This window comes from Solanum dulcamara, chromosome 4 (assembly GCF_947179165.1).
Source record: "Solanum dulcamara chromosome 4, daSolDulc1.2, whole genome shotgun sequence".
NCBI classification, from domain to species: Eukaryota; Viridiplantae; Streptophyta; class Magnoliopsida; order Solanales; family Solanaceae; genus Solanum; species Solanum dulcamara.
The window spans coordinates 10,549,657-10,563,245 of record NC_077240.1 but is presented as its reverse complement, the minus strand read 5'-3'; the positions used below and the strand labels follow the sequence as shown (position 1 = coordinate 10,563,245).

At 34.9% G+C, this 13,589-nt stretch overlaps 2 protein-coding genes and 1 non-coding gene across 5 annotated transcripts; 2 read left to right on the top strand and 1 right to left on the bottom strand.

Moving 5' to 3' along the window:
- The first annotated feature begins 278 nt into the window (after positions 1 to 278).
- LOC129886147 (F-actin-capping protein subunit alpha) lies at positions 279 to 7,140 on the top strand. Of its 3 annotated transcripts, XM_055960701.1 has the most exons (10): positions 282 to 539; positions 692 to 807; positions 1,467 to 1,556; positions 2,471 to 2,535; positions 3,327 to 3,488; positions 3,785 to 3,863; positions 4,108 to 4,185; positions 5,238 to 5,312; positions 5,458 to 5,493; positions 6,517 to 7,140. In XM_055960701.1, exons 1-10 carry the CDS (start codon positions 416 to 418, stop codon positions 6,622 to 6,624), a joined length of 933 nt encoding a protein of 310 aa, XP_055816676.1. In that variant the 5' UTR covers positions 282 to 415; the 3' UTR covers positions 6,625 to 7,140. The 3 variants fall into 3 exon arrangements, with proteins under 3 accessions (XP_055816675.1, XP_055816677.1, XP_055816676.1); XM_055960700.1 differs by having other exon boundaries at positions 279 to 539; positions 5,238 to 5,493; positions 6,517 to 6,579; XM_055960702.1 differs by lacking the exons at positions 5,238 to 5,312; positions 5,458 to 5,493 and having other exon boundaries at positions 279 to 539.
- Positions 7,141 to 7,957: 817 nt separating this feature from the next.
- TRNAE-UUC (transfer RNA glutamic acid (anticodon UUC)) lies at positions 7,958 to 8,029 on the bottom strand. The gene has a single exon. It is a non-coding gene; the product is annotated as a tRNA-Glu (tRNA).
- A 142-nt stretch (positions 8,030 to 8,171) lies between these two features.
- On the top strand, positions 8,172 to 13,571 carry LOC129886146 (probable U6 snRNA-associated Sm-like protein LSm4). Its single transcript, XM_055960699.1, has 8 exons — positions 8,172 to 8,325; positions 8,544 to 8,580; positions 8,675 to 8,716; positions 9,209 to 9,307; positions 9,393 to 9,470; positions 12,646 to 12,685; positions 12,847 to 13,005; positions 13,262 to 13,571. Exons 2-8 carry the CDS (start codon positions 8,578 to 8,580, stop codon positions 13,282 to 13,284), a joined length of 444 nt encoding a protein of 147 aa, XP_055816674.1. The 5' UTR covers positions 8,172 to 8,325; positions 8,544 to 8,577; the 3' UTR covers positions 13,285 to 13,571.
- Positions 13,572 to 13,589: the final 18 nt, after the last annotated feature.

The following is a 13,589-nucleotide window of genomic DNA, read 5'->3' as shown; positions in this document are numbered from 1 at the left end:
AAAAAGAATAAATTAAAATGTATTAGAAAACGTTAATCAATCAATCTGAATATGTTAAACTATTATTGTTGTTATTATTTTACGAAATATCAAACGAGGGCATAAGTTGCAAGAGACCGAACATATTGGGGAAGGAAAAAGACTGATCGAACGGTTAAAATTACCTGAAAGAGCAACATAACGTCCATCTGACGGTTCAATCAAACTCATGTGAGACCCACAGTCAACTCCTTGTACATATTTCTCCGGGGTAGCAGCAGGGACAAAAGTGGAAAAATAAAAAACTGGAAACTCCACTGAAATAACAAAAGAGAGGGGAAAGCAACTCTGGTGGGGTTGATGGTATCTCCTTCGAATTTGAATTGAATTCAATGGAGAAGAATATCTGTTAATAAGATTGCAAAAATAGAAGAAAATGTTAGAAGAAGACGAAGATTTTCTGGAATCAGAAACTCAACTCACCGATGACCAGAAAATTGAGATTGCCAAATGGTTCCTTCTCAACGCCCCCGCCGGCGAAATTCAGTACATCGCTAAAGGTCTTCTTCTTCTCTTTCGTTTATTTTCTGCGCTATTTTTATTTTGAACGTTTTTTCGTGCTTGAAATTGTAACCGCATTGGTGTTCGTTTGCGATCGGCTGTTTATTGTTTTCATTTTTGGTTTTGAGCTTCATTCGGTTTTGATTTACAGATGTTAGAGCTATTTTAAAGGACGAGAATATATATAAGAAAGCGGCTGAGGAGTCATTTCCTTCGTACAACAAATCTCACTTGATTTGTCTCGAATTGCCAAATAGAAGTGGCGATGTAAGTTTCTCTCTTTTTTTCTCATTGTGTAAGTTAGATCTTTGAAAACGTAATTTAGTCTAATCGTGTCATTCAAGTTTATAATTTCAGATTTGATAGTTTTCGGTAGTTGAAGATTAAAAAATGAAGTAAATTGTAAGCAATACTTATTGTACTGATGTTGTAATTTTCCTTAATTGAAGGTTTGTCATCTCTTCATGCCTCTTTTAGAGCTCAAAGACTGAAAGAATACAAAGGATAAAAGATAAGCACGAGAAACTTCAAATAAAAAAAGTTTTGCATGAGAAACAAGTAAGATTACCCTAATAAGGCTCCAAATAAGGCTTTTAGGATAGATATATACTTCATGATACTTGGATGCTGGAGCTACTACATACGAAAGAGTTGGGTGTTGTTTGTTGAGCACCATGTTTATGTATAGTTCTCTACATTTGTTTAACACTTGTATATAGGGAATTTTCCACTACTTTGATAAATGATTACTTCATTACAATTTTTAAAAAATAAAACTTTCCGGAGAACTGTTCTTTATGAAGTCTAAGATTTTGTTCCCCTTTTCTTAAAAAGAAAATGAAATGCTTATTATTTATGTAGTAATGACCACTTGGAAGCTATTTTCTTTATCTAGCTGTGTAAAGTTGCTGCTCACTAATTTGTAGGTGCTGATTACATCATTTTGTGAGGTTGATAAGGATGAGTATCTTGATCCCCGGACTGCCCAGGTTGCCAGAGTTGACCATGTCAAGCAAGTACGTTGTTCAGTTAGTATACAATGCTAAATGTTATATTTGGATTTTTTACAGTTTGGTGTTTTGACTTTCTTCTTGTTGATAAGATTAAAAATTTCATTGGATGAGGCACCAAGGAGGTGCCTCTCCCATGTGCCACTGAAAAATTACCTTGCAAAAACACAAAAGCACCAAGAATGGTGCTGGAATTTTTCATCAAATCCTCAGTCTCTTAATGTCCTCAATAGCTGCATGATATGTAAGTTTAAAAGCTCATAATCTTGAAGGGAATCATTTTATGACTTCTATTATCTTTTTTATAATTGTAAAAAGCCCATTTCAGTGTTCCTATCAGTTGAGCAGATAGAACTTAATAAATGATCAGCTTAAATGATGAAGAAAAGCTTATGTTTTTCCTTTTGTTGGGGGTGGGGAGTGGTGGGATCCATAGAAGAGGAATGAATGAATGCAGGTTCATAAGGATGAGTATTTTGTTTAGAAGGTAATTCAAAAAAGCAATAATATGGACAAACATAAAGAACCTGGTAGAGATGGTGGGACTATATCCAAAAATGTGCTTATTGTAAAAGAAAGTTAAAAAAAAGTAAAAATAACAGGATGAAGAAAGAAAAGAAGAAAGAGATGCTTCATATAATGCAGGGTGTACTCCTTTTTATATTGCGCAATTAAATCTACACATAATGTGGCTTTATGATCCTGTTGTTTATCTATAGTTTAGTATGTTTGGACATCTTCTGGCTGATTGAAAAGTGAAATAAGTCTCTGCTTAATATAACAAGTGCATGGGTTTATTCATAATATAAGGGTTGTGAAATTCAAGTGTATTTCCCTTCTCTCTCTTTGTTTCCTAGTCATTGTTGCCGTGTATACTATATGCTCCCTTCTTGTAAGCTCACAGTATGTATGTACTCTAGGTTTGTAAAGACGTTAGGCCAGCAAGAGATGAAGAACTTCCATCTGCTTTCGTGGAAGAGTATAGGTAAGCTTTTGTTGGTATCAAATATATTTCTCAGTTTAATATCTGTGGTTTTTCTTCCCTTTTTAGTTACACTCTCATTCTGTTTTTTCCATTGAGATGTTGAAGTTTTTCTATGTTATGACATTCGCAATTACTTCGCCCAATTGAGCTTATTTTTAAACAAGGCTCAACAAGACTTGCAAATTCAACCTCAGTTCTCAGACGGCACTCAGATACGTAGTTGTAAATGTAGTTTAAGATAGAGCTCATTTATATGCTAGGACAGTTGCATTTCTTGTGGAAATTTTCTTTCCATCTTAATTGAAAGAAAAGCTGCATGTTTTGGTCAGCAGTTAATGAAATCAGTCTGAAAATAAATAGTTTAGGGTAATCTCTCCTAAATAAATGCTCTTCTTCTCAATCAGTATCATTTCTTCTCTGTCCTTCTATATTACATTCTATGCCTTATCTTTCGACATATTCTTAGTAATCTTCACCTCAAGTGGTAATAAGCTATCCTACATCATGATTCATGCGTGTATTTATTCCATTAAGAAATCTGATTCATAAAACACTGGTTTACTGGGAGGTATTAAGAGTTGTAAAGGATTATATTCTGAGAGTGCAATGAATTCTTCAATTATTCCTAATGCTTAACATGCAGATTATATTGATCATGTTTTTCTTTTATGTGAGTAGTTCCCTTCTTAACATGGTTGGTTATTCTTCTCATCAGGGGTTTTCTTTCTGATAATGGGTTTGTGATTACCATTGTTTGCCAAATTTTCCTAATCGTGGTATTTCTTGTGTAGGTCTGCCATGGATGCTGAAATTATGAAGTATGTGAGTGAAACATATCCAAAAGGTGTCTGTTCAGTTTACTGTACCAAGGGAAAGGATGTGGAAGAGCCAGGATTTGACTTTGAACTTGTTGTGGTGATTTCAGCTGCTAGGCATAGTCCTCAGAATTTCTGGTGTGTTAGATTATTAAAACACTACCTCTGACTAATTTGTGCAACACTTCTTTTATATATTCCTAAATAGTTATACTTATCATGGTGCAGAACTCGTAAACAGATACTGAAGTAATAGGTTGCTATATATAAACAAAGAATGAGGGATGTCTATTGCCTATTTTTCCTTTCGGCTTCACACTTGTCACTTGCGTCAAGTGATATCTTGTTATAGCACGTCTGATTTGACAATTGGGTTAACAGATACTTCTTATAGCTTTGTCTAAAGAACCTGATACTATATGCATCTTCTGTAGCAATGGAAGCTGGCGATCAATATGGAATATTGAATTTAAGGATGAAATTCAATCTGTAGAAGTGAGAGGCGAGATGCAGGTATGCTTTCATCAACAATATGAGCATTTAGTGTTTGCCTTTTGGTTTCCTGATGTTTATTTTTGCCTTATCACAATTTTCTGGTTTCTTCACTGATTTTCACACATGAATGTGGACTCTACTAATTGTTCTTTTTGGATTGAGCCGACCTTCTAGTTTAGGGGTGAGGGTAGTTGTCGCTTTGGTGTTGTATCAAAAGCTTAATTATTCAAACTTGTATATCCTTTACCTGCTCTGTATTCAGGTTGGCGCCCATTACTTTGAAGAGGGAAATGTACAGCTAGATGCAAAACATGAATGTAAGGATACAACGCTAATTCAGGTAAGTGACTATAGTTTGTCCATAAACTTCTCTTTGCTTTGTTGCCGTGTCCTTTTCCTGGTCTTAACTCATAAGGGTATAGCAGCTGTTCTCTGCTGTAGATTGTGCCGCTTCTTTTGTTTGTTTCTTAACCAGTGTTAAGTGTTAACGTTTCAAAACAGCACGTAGAGACTGTAGATTGATGCCTTGTGAAGGTACTTGGAGAATGCAACGAGAGAGTAATTCTTTTGGAAATAAATCATGATAAATTTTATCAAAATAAGTGAAAGGACGGTCTTGAGTTGAGCTATTCTTCACCTCTCTTCTGCAGTGTGAGACATGGTTGTTGGTACTAGTCTTTAATAAGGAAAGCCTGTTAGTTCTCGACTTCATGGCATGTATTGTTTCCAGATTACTATGTCTGGAGCAAAATTATAAGCATTACTATCCAACTTTAGCAGTAGAACAGACTTCCGTCTATGATGGTTTTTTCAATAATTTTTCTTTCATTTACCATGATTTGTCTTCTCATTTATACTTTCAATGAGAGTAAAAAGGCACTAGCATGGTTAGGCAACCAGGATGATGGAAAATGATATAACTGCTTCTACACATCCTACTTCGTGTACCTGTGTAGAAATTGAAGGTCATATTAGTATCAACATTTTGTATCTTAAGCAATCTGATTGGAAATCATATGGTGGAAGAAATAGAAGTAGTATGTTAAGAAAATAAAGGGTGAGATGCAACAGGTCCTGGAAATCCTATATTTGTTAAAGCTAAAATTAGAAGAAAAAAAAACTTGAATCATCTGATTGGGAATCGAATGGGGAAGAAAAGAACTAGCATGGTCAGATAGACAGAAAGAATAAAAAGTGAGACACCTGTTTCTGGAAATCCTATTTTTTTAACTAGTGTAAAATTTGAAGGTCAAGCTAAAAGGAGAAGTTTCTTTCTTGAACAATCTTATTAACTCGAAGAAATAAAATTTTGATTAACTCTATCTTGTGATTTCGTTTATATTATTCAATGGTTTAAGTTTGAATTTACTGATTTTGTGGTGTCTTTCTTAGTCCCCAGATGATTCTGCAATTTCCTTGGTCAACATTATTCGCCACCATGAGACCGAGTATCTGGCTTCTCTTCAGGTTTTTATGTTGTCCTTGCATCACATTCAACCCCTCTTTCTATCATGTCATCTAACAGTTCCCCCTTGCCCTCCTTCCACTTTTCTATTGAGTCTCTGTTACCGGGTATTTTGTTCCAAGTTACTGATGGACTTTTTACTGGCAGATATCTTACTTGAAATTGCCTGATACCACTTTCAAGGTACTCTTTCAACTTCAAAGCCTTTAGATCAAAATATTTTGAATGAAGATGCATGAGAGCTTGTCATTACAATCTCACAGCAGTCATGTTTTCTCACTATGTCTTAGCTGGGAGAAACTGTTGGGTTTAAGTGAGGTGTGATGGGAAATAAGAATTGGGAAATGTGGGGAACCAATTGAAGGGAAAATGCAAAGTCATTTCTCCCTCATTGGTACAAGAAAGGAAAAATGTTGTCCTTATATTAGGAAACACTTCCTTTAGCTCTTAAAGGATTAAGTAGAGGGTGCCCCCTCGCAAAGTCGTCGTCGTTGCTCGGCTTCGGCTTCGGCAAATGATGTGATTGATTGATAATTTTTTAGACAATTTATTTATCAATCTCATTAATTAATTTCCTTTTTTCTTTAATATTAATAATTAATCCATTGAATTAATTCATAGAATTAATTTGAATTAATTAAATCGCGGATTTAATTAACTGAGTTAATTAATTAATTCGCGAAACAGAATTAATTTGAATTTCACGGATTCGAAAAGGACTTGTTCCTTTCGAACAAATATTTCCCTTCCCAAAAGACACTATGCTTGTTCTGAACAGATGAGACTATTCTGAACAGGTGAGTTCGCACTCTTTGTTGCTATAAATAGAGAGGCTTCCTCTCAGTTTTCGACATCGAAATTTCTCCCTTTTCTGTATATATTTTCTTACAAACAAAGTTGTGTCTTTGTGTGATTACGTTGCTGCTTTTTGATTTTGCTGGAATTGTCGAAGTTTGAGGTACTATTATTGTTTTAATGGTCTATCTGTTTTATCCTGTGAGTAAATAATCCATAACCTCGGATACAGTGAGGGGATTAAATTCCTTTAAAGACACACAGTGAATTTTGTGGAATCGGATACTGTTTCTTTCTTTTCATCTTAATTTTTTATGGTTCGCTAACTATAATACAGGAGATAACAGAAACACCTCTCACCACCTTGCACCATGAAAAGGATACAAATTAATAAATCCTCATCTTTTGCAGGACTTGCGGAGGAAGCTTCCTGTTACTCGCACATTGTTCCCATGGCACAACACTGCACAATTTAGCCTTACAAGAGACATTGAAAAAGAACTTGGAATTGGAAAATAGAAATATTTGTTGTGTTTTATACAAGCTGAACATGTATACACCATTCTTGATATGACAAGCGAGTTTACTTGAGATTGCCATCTCCGGCTATTTGTTGTCTTCTCCATATTGTATTCCTTTGAGAGAGGGATTTTCATTTTGTGTTGTTTTACCATGTTTGTTAATGTGGGAATTGTCCCTTAGTTGTTCATTTGCCAGTTGGCCTGAGAGAGTTGTGTATGCTGTGAAGAGTTGTATAGTACTGAATTGGAAGTCTTTCTTCATGGTTTTTAACCTTGGAATGACTGAACGATGCTGGTAAGTGGTAAAGAATGAAAGGCCTGAAAGGTCGAGGCGAGTCCAACCATCAAAATGTTCGAACTTTGTTGTGATTTCATTCAAGATTTTGTTGGATCATAAGATTTGTGCATCCTTGATGTAGGACTGACTTAATTATGCGACTTCCCTGTACATATGAACCTGTGACTGTTTGTTTGGTTATTATATATTGTTTCATAATCATATTGTATTGGATTATATTATATTCCACTATATAAATGTTTGGATAGATTGTATCATTTCATGTGTTACATAATGCTAGAGCAATTTGATGGGCAAACCTATAAGAAAAGTAGGGTACAAAGGTGTAGTTATTATAAAAAGGGTGAGATAAAGGATAAAATATGATTATTAGGTAATAAACAAAGATAAAATAAGAAAAACCAAACAAGGTAATGGCATAATCAAATCAAATCTGTCATTATATAAAATTAGACTTTCCAATGTTACTAACGATGGATATAATGAAATTTAAGTAGACGTTTGGATATGCGATTTCATCTTGTTATTCTAAATCATGAGATAAAATCCCAATTTTTCCAAAAAAAAAACTTGATTTGAGAATTTCATATCATGATTTCACATTTTTTAAATATAAACTTGACCCACAAGTTTATATTTTATAAAATAATAATAATATATGTATTTACAAATATAAAATATGGACATGATGATATAGTTATAAATGTTGTGGATTATTTTAAAAAGTAGTACACTACAACTCATGTTCAATTTTTTTTTATTAAACTAAAGTTCAATCAATAAATGTTATATTCTTTTAGAATAACTTTGTGAATTGTGATATTGTGTAATACTTTTGTCATGAACTTTTGCTTATTTCGTAAGAGTCTATAAAGAATTGATGTGATTTTAATAGTTTTCATAATTTATGAAATTTTTATGTTTATAAGTCAAAAATAAACTTAAAAATTCAAATTGTATGTTCAAACAAAACTTGTATTTTATAACCATCCGAACTCGGTTGAAAAGTGAACATATCGAATTATACAAAAAGTTCCGTTACCGGGAATCGAACCCGGGTCTCCTGGGTGAAAGCCAGATATCCTAACCGCTGGACGATAACGGATGTTACATGTTTCGTTCTACTTAAAATATAAAATTAAACATAACTATGAGATATCGTCCAATTAAATTGGTTAAAATACGGTGAAAGTGAAGGTAGTAGACGATTCAATTTACAGCCCATGGAGCGTGGAGCCCACACAATTCATACTTCATAGCCCTAACGGCGGTACAACAGAAAATTTTCAATTTACGAATAAAGCTGGACTCCACTGAATATAGTTCCAAGTGTAATCTAGGAACCCTACGCTTTCGGTTTTTTTTCAAGAAAGTGGAAGAAAAAAGACGAAGATCAGCTTGGTAAGGCTTTGAATATCCTTTTCTAATCAATTGAATGGATTCATTGTTTGTATTTAGCACAGATTTTTGCGTAAAACCTCATGCGGTTTCTAGGTTTCGATGGTAAAAGAAGAGAGAATTTCAAGATTTAAGTGTTCTTTTGTTTTTGTGTGTGTGTGTGTTTAATTCTTCGGGATCAGTTTGTTTTATTGGTAATCCGTGTGTTTTGACTTTTGCAGACAATCTTGAATTCGGAATTTCCCGCATCTAAAGATGGTAGCGATAGTCGTTTTCTGAGGTGTAGGGTTAGGGTTTTGAGTTCTATATGTTGTGTTATGAAGCTCTAATTTTTATTTTTGTTCTGTCTCAGCTTCCCCTCTCTTTGCTCAAGACTGCACAGGGTCATCCCATGGTAAGCTTTTTAACTCATGTGGAAGAGGGGTAGTGTCTCGTTTTTTTTTCCCTCTCTTCCTAGTTTATTGTTTAGTCTGATCTTAGGTCTTTTTTGTGTGGTAATGCAGTTAGCTCAGTTAGTTTTTTCCGAACTTATCAATAAAATACAAAAAACAACATACCCCTCGAATAAACATGGTTATACAAATTCAGAAATGTAATTCTCCTGTTGTAGCTGTTTGGGAAATTAGAGAGAGAATAACAATAAGGATTTCATGTTTTGTCCTTTTGTTAGTTGGGGCTTTTGGCGAACATTCTTAAAGGTAACAGATTTGTTGTTGGTATAGTGTATCAGTTTCTGTATATTGGTAGAATATCTTCAAAATAAGCCACAAGTCCCTGGAACTCACTTGAAGTAGTCAAGACTCAAATTGCTGTATGCGATTATTGTCACTTAAGTTGCTTGTACTTATAATTATCTCAATGTGGAGACTTTTTTTTTCTTATACAGTTAGTGGAGCTAAAAAATGGAGAGACTTATAACGGTCATTTGGTGAATTGTGATACTTGGATGAATATCCATCTTCGTGAAGTTATCTGTACGTCAAAGGTAATTCATTGTTTTTCTTAAATGTTATTGCTAGGTTTTCAAATGTATTGTTGTAAGGCCACCTGATTTTGAAAAATTAATGCAGGATGGAGATAGATTTTGGAGAATGCCCGAATGTTATATTCGTGGCAATACCATAAAGTATCTTAGAGTTCCTGACGAGGTTAGTTTATCTTCTTAATTACTATGATTAATAATGTTTTCGTGTAGTATAATTCGCTTTTCACTAACAACATAGTGTGTATGGCACTTTTGGACCTTGTTCTAGAACAGAAGAAGGGTGCCTATTTTGTACGTAATTATTATAAATTATGGCACTTTTGGACCTTGTTCTAGAACAGAAGAAGGGTGCCTATTTTGTACGTAATTATTATAAATGGTTGCTTTGCATGGGCAACTGTAAAATTTGTATACTAGTTCTGGAATGGTGGTTTCTACTTCAGTAACTAGGCCTAAACTACTTGCTTTAGTGCTATCACTCAACGTGACAATGAGTTTGTAAAATCGTTTGTTGTCATGGAGAGTACACTTTTATTTACACAATAATATTTTTTTTACATGCCTCCTAATGTGCAGGCCTGATTTCTTTTTCCCGGGCCAAACACATAGAAGTTCTTTTCTGATAATGGGTGGGTTGAGACTTGAACCATGTTGAGATGTGAAATGTGTGATCATCTCATGTTAAAGCTTCAGTTGTTACTTGTTAGGTAGAGCACATTTTTATTTACTTAATAAAATCTTTTACAGAACATGCAAGATAGTCCATTTACGCCTTTGTCGTGGTGCATTGTAGGGGCTTGGTTTGATATAGGTAGGTGGAATCAAGAGACTAGCTAATCTTGGAATGACCAGACTCATGGATATACTTGTCTGGTTACTCATTCAACGGGGCTTTTTGGGGTGGGTTTCATTTGTGCTATTGTAAGTTGAAGTTATCTTACTAGCTAATCTATGGTGTCTAGATTTATGGGGCTAAATTTAGCTTGACATCATGTTATCATAGGCGAAATGCACAAAAAAGCTCTAAGGTCTGTTGGGGCTTTAAGCACAACGCGCAAATAAAGTGTGGCTTTAATTAAAAAAGGTGCAAAGGGAGAAAAAAAATACAAATATATATGAAAGTCCAAGACTAATAATTATAAACATAAATGACAAATATATGACCAAAGCAATTGAAAACAAATTATGATAAAGTGAAATATGAATTGTTTTAGTGTCACTTCTTAAGTAGAGGCTCATTGACAAGGAAAAGTTTGCCTTAGAACCTTGATGACGACACTGAAGCGCACATAAAGCGAAGCGAAGCACTCAACACGTTTTGACCCTCGCTTCAAGGCTTAGGCGCGCCTTTGACTACACTGTTTGACATACTTGGAAACAGAGCAGGAAAGCCATAGTGAACCGGGTAGAAAATTTAAAAGAGGTATCAGCAGTAACACATGTCTAAGCAATAATGCAGGGTGGGAACTGAAGGTTAAAAACTTATAACACAACTCTGATGTTCCTAAAGGCTAAATATGAGTGCATCCATATTCTTGTTGCCTCTTTAATACTGATAAAATAGATTTCTTGAAATAAAATTATTGCTGTGGTTGGAACATTAGCGTTTTGGACTTCGAACAGATTGTTCTTTTCAAATAAGATGTGTAGCCAATTGGTTTTCATATAAGATTTGGAAGTTAGATAATTCATAGTTCTTATGTACTGTAATTATTTCCCAATACTACAGGCTTATTTATATCAGATATCCTATACTAAAAAAGATTTAAAAAATGTTAGATATCATAAGATTAAACCACTATTGACGTTGTTGTTCTTGCATGCCTGTAGTCCACTGTATGTTCATTTCCCCATGACTGTGAGTAGAACATTCCTGTAAGAGGAGAATTGATTACGCTGATGTGATGCAATTGAGCCAAATCAGACATTGTTGTGCTCTCTATGGGCTGTTGATTCTGACACCTTAGGTTGGAGTGCAACTCTATGAATGGAAATGGGAGACTGCTTTAGTGATGACAAGAGATTCCTTGTGAAATCCAACATTTGCAGTTTTGACTAAATAAAGTGGCGGTGCCTGCTTTCTGTTTTTTTTTTCTTCTTAGAGCGTATTATGCACTCTTCAGCCCTATTTTCTTATAGCTCATGACAGGCCCATATGGGAAGTTATCCTAGCTTCTCTCAGTCCATTCGCCTTCCACACACATTCATAGTTGATTTAGGAATGGCCTTTGTGTTCTGGAGCTATACTTGTGTATCTTTTTGTTGATCTTTTAGGAATGCCAGGAACCATCTTTTCCCAGTGTTTGTTTCCTCTGTTAAATGCTTTTCTTTTTGTTTGTGTGGGCTTTCAATACTAGCTAGGATGGGAGATGATGTTTGAATGCAGGTATTTAACTTAATTTTCTGTACTCCTTTGTTTGGACATAGGGAGGCAGGTGTGTTTGAAAAGGAGAGGTAGGTGAGAGGAGTTTTCATGAGCAGCTAGCATTTTCTTTATAAAGAAAGTCATAAAGTTGAATGGTTCTCCTTGTCAAAAGGTGAAGCCTTCAGGGAATTCAGTTCAATTGATGTTAAGAGTAAAAATATGTAGGTCTATCAAAAAAAGGAGTGCATATATGTAATTTGTGTTGGATCACTTGTTTACACATGAGGATTTGGCTCTTGAGACTTGGGGCAGTTCCTGATAGCATCGTGTGCTCTTCGCATGTGAGACTTTCCCATATTAATGTATAATGTTCACAATGTTAACAGATACAAAGTGGTGTCAAAAACATAATTAGGTAGTTTCTGAGATTTGATGTCAACCAAACATGACATACCTCATAATTGTGTTGTAGACTTGTAGTAACTGAAAAATGAAAACCTCCTATATACCTTCAGATGTAAATGGCAGATTCACACTTCCACTTCTAACAAAATGGAAAAGAATGTAGATTGCCTTTTCTTTTATACATGAAATAACTTCAGTATTGCAACATTATTTTCCTGAGAGGTAGGCTTTGTAGATATTCTTGATTATATATATTCCAAAATATGTACATACCTTGCGTTTACTGGTTTGAACAGTTCATTTTTATCTCTGGGGTTGGAGACTGAGTTCGCAGTAGTTTATAAATTATGGAAGCTTAGTCTGCCCTTGGCTGTTCATTTGACCAAGTTAATAATCCCTCTTAGTGCTGTTTGGTAAACTGTGCTAAATGTGTTCTTTTCCATTGTTTTTATTGGTTTTAATTGTTCATTTTTATCACTTGATCTGCCATTGGCTCTTCATTTGAGCAAGTTGATAAAATCCCTCTTAGTGCTGTTTGGTTAACTATGCTATTTGTGTTCTTTTCCAGGTAATTGATAAAGTTCAAGAAGAAACAAAAAGCCGTGGAGGTACTACTTTGACTAGTTATTATCAGGAAGTGTTATAACCACCTCTATTTTAGCTATTGGATCAGTGTGGGGTTTGTTGATTTTACAAATACTGCCCTACTAGCCTAGAATTAGTCTCTGAACATTCAGCTTGATTAGTATATTGTTAATTCCTTCTGCAGATAGAAAACCACCTGGTGTAGGTGGACGAGGAAGGGGAAGAGGAGGTAGGGATGAAGGTGCTGCTGGAAGACAGGCGAAAGGTATTGGGCGTGGAATGGAAGATGCGGGTGCCAAAGGCCGAGGCAAAGGAGGACCTGGTGCCAAGTCTGGTGGAAAAGGTATGAAGTGTTCAATGCAAGTTATATGTAATTTTATTCTCATTCTGCTAAAATTTTATGTTATCCACAAGTCTCAATCCGAGGCATTGCATTTCCATGTGAGATATCATAGTCATGCATATTTCTATCTAGCAATACATTCTTAGTAGATTTAGGAGACTGCCTGCAATGTTCAACGCTTGAAATTAATCTCCATACATCAAGTTTCTAAGTTGTAACAGTCATCAGATGATTCTGGATGTTATTTATTGTACAGGTGGAGGCCGTGGACGTGGCTAATCATCGTCATTTTAGAGACAAAGAAGCCAGATGACAATTGACATTTTAAAGGCCTACTAGATATATTGTATCTAATTTTGTTTGTACTGTCAAATTATAAAGAAACTTACCGGAGGAAAGGCTGCTTCCAGTTATTATTAGTTTGAGATGGAATGTATGTAGGCTTGAAATGCTCTCTTTCCTTTCTAAAGACATATGTAAGAGTTCGTGTCTTAAAAATATTCTGGCCATCAGTATATGTGTGTGTGTTATTTTAAATGAAAACTGAGCTAGCTTTCTTAACCGAATCCGAGATGTTGAGGTTC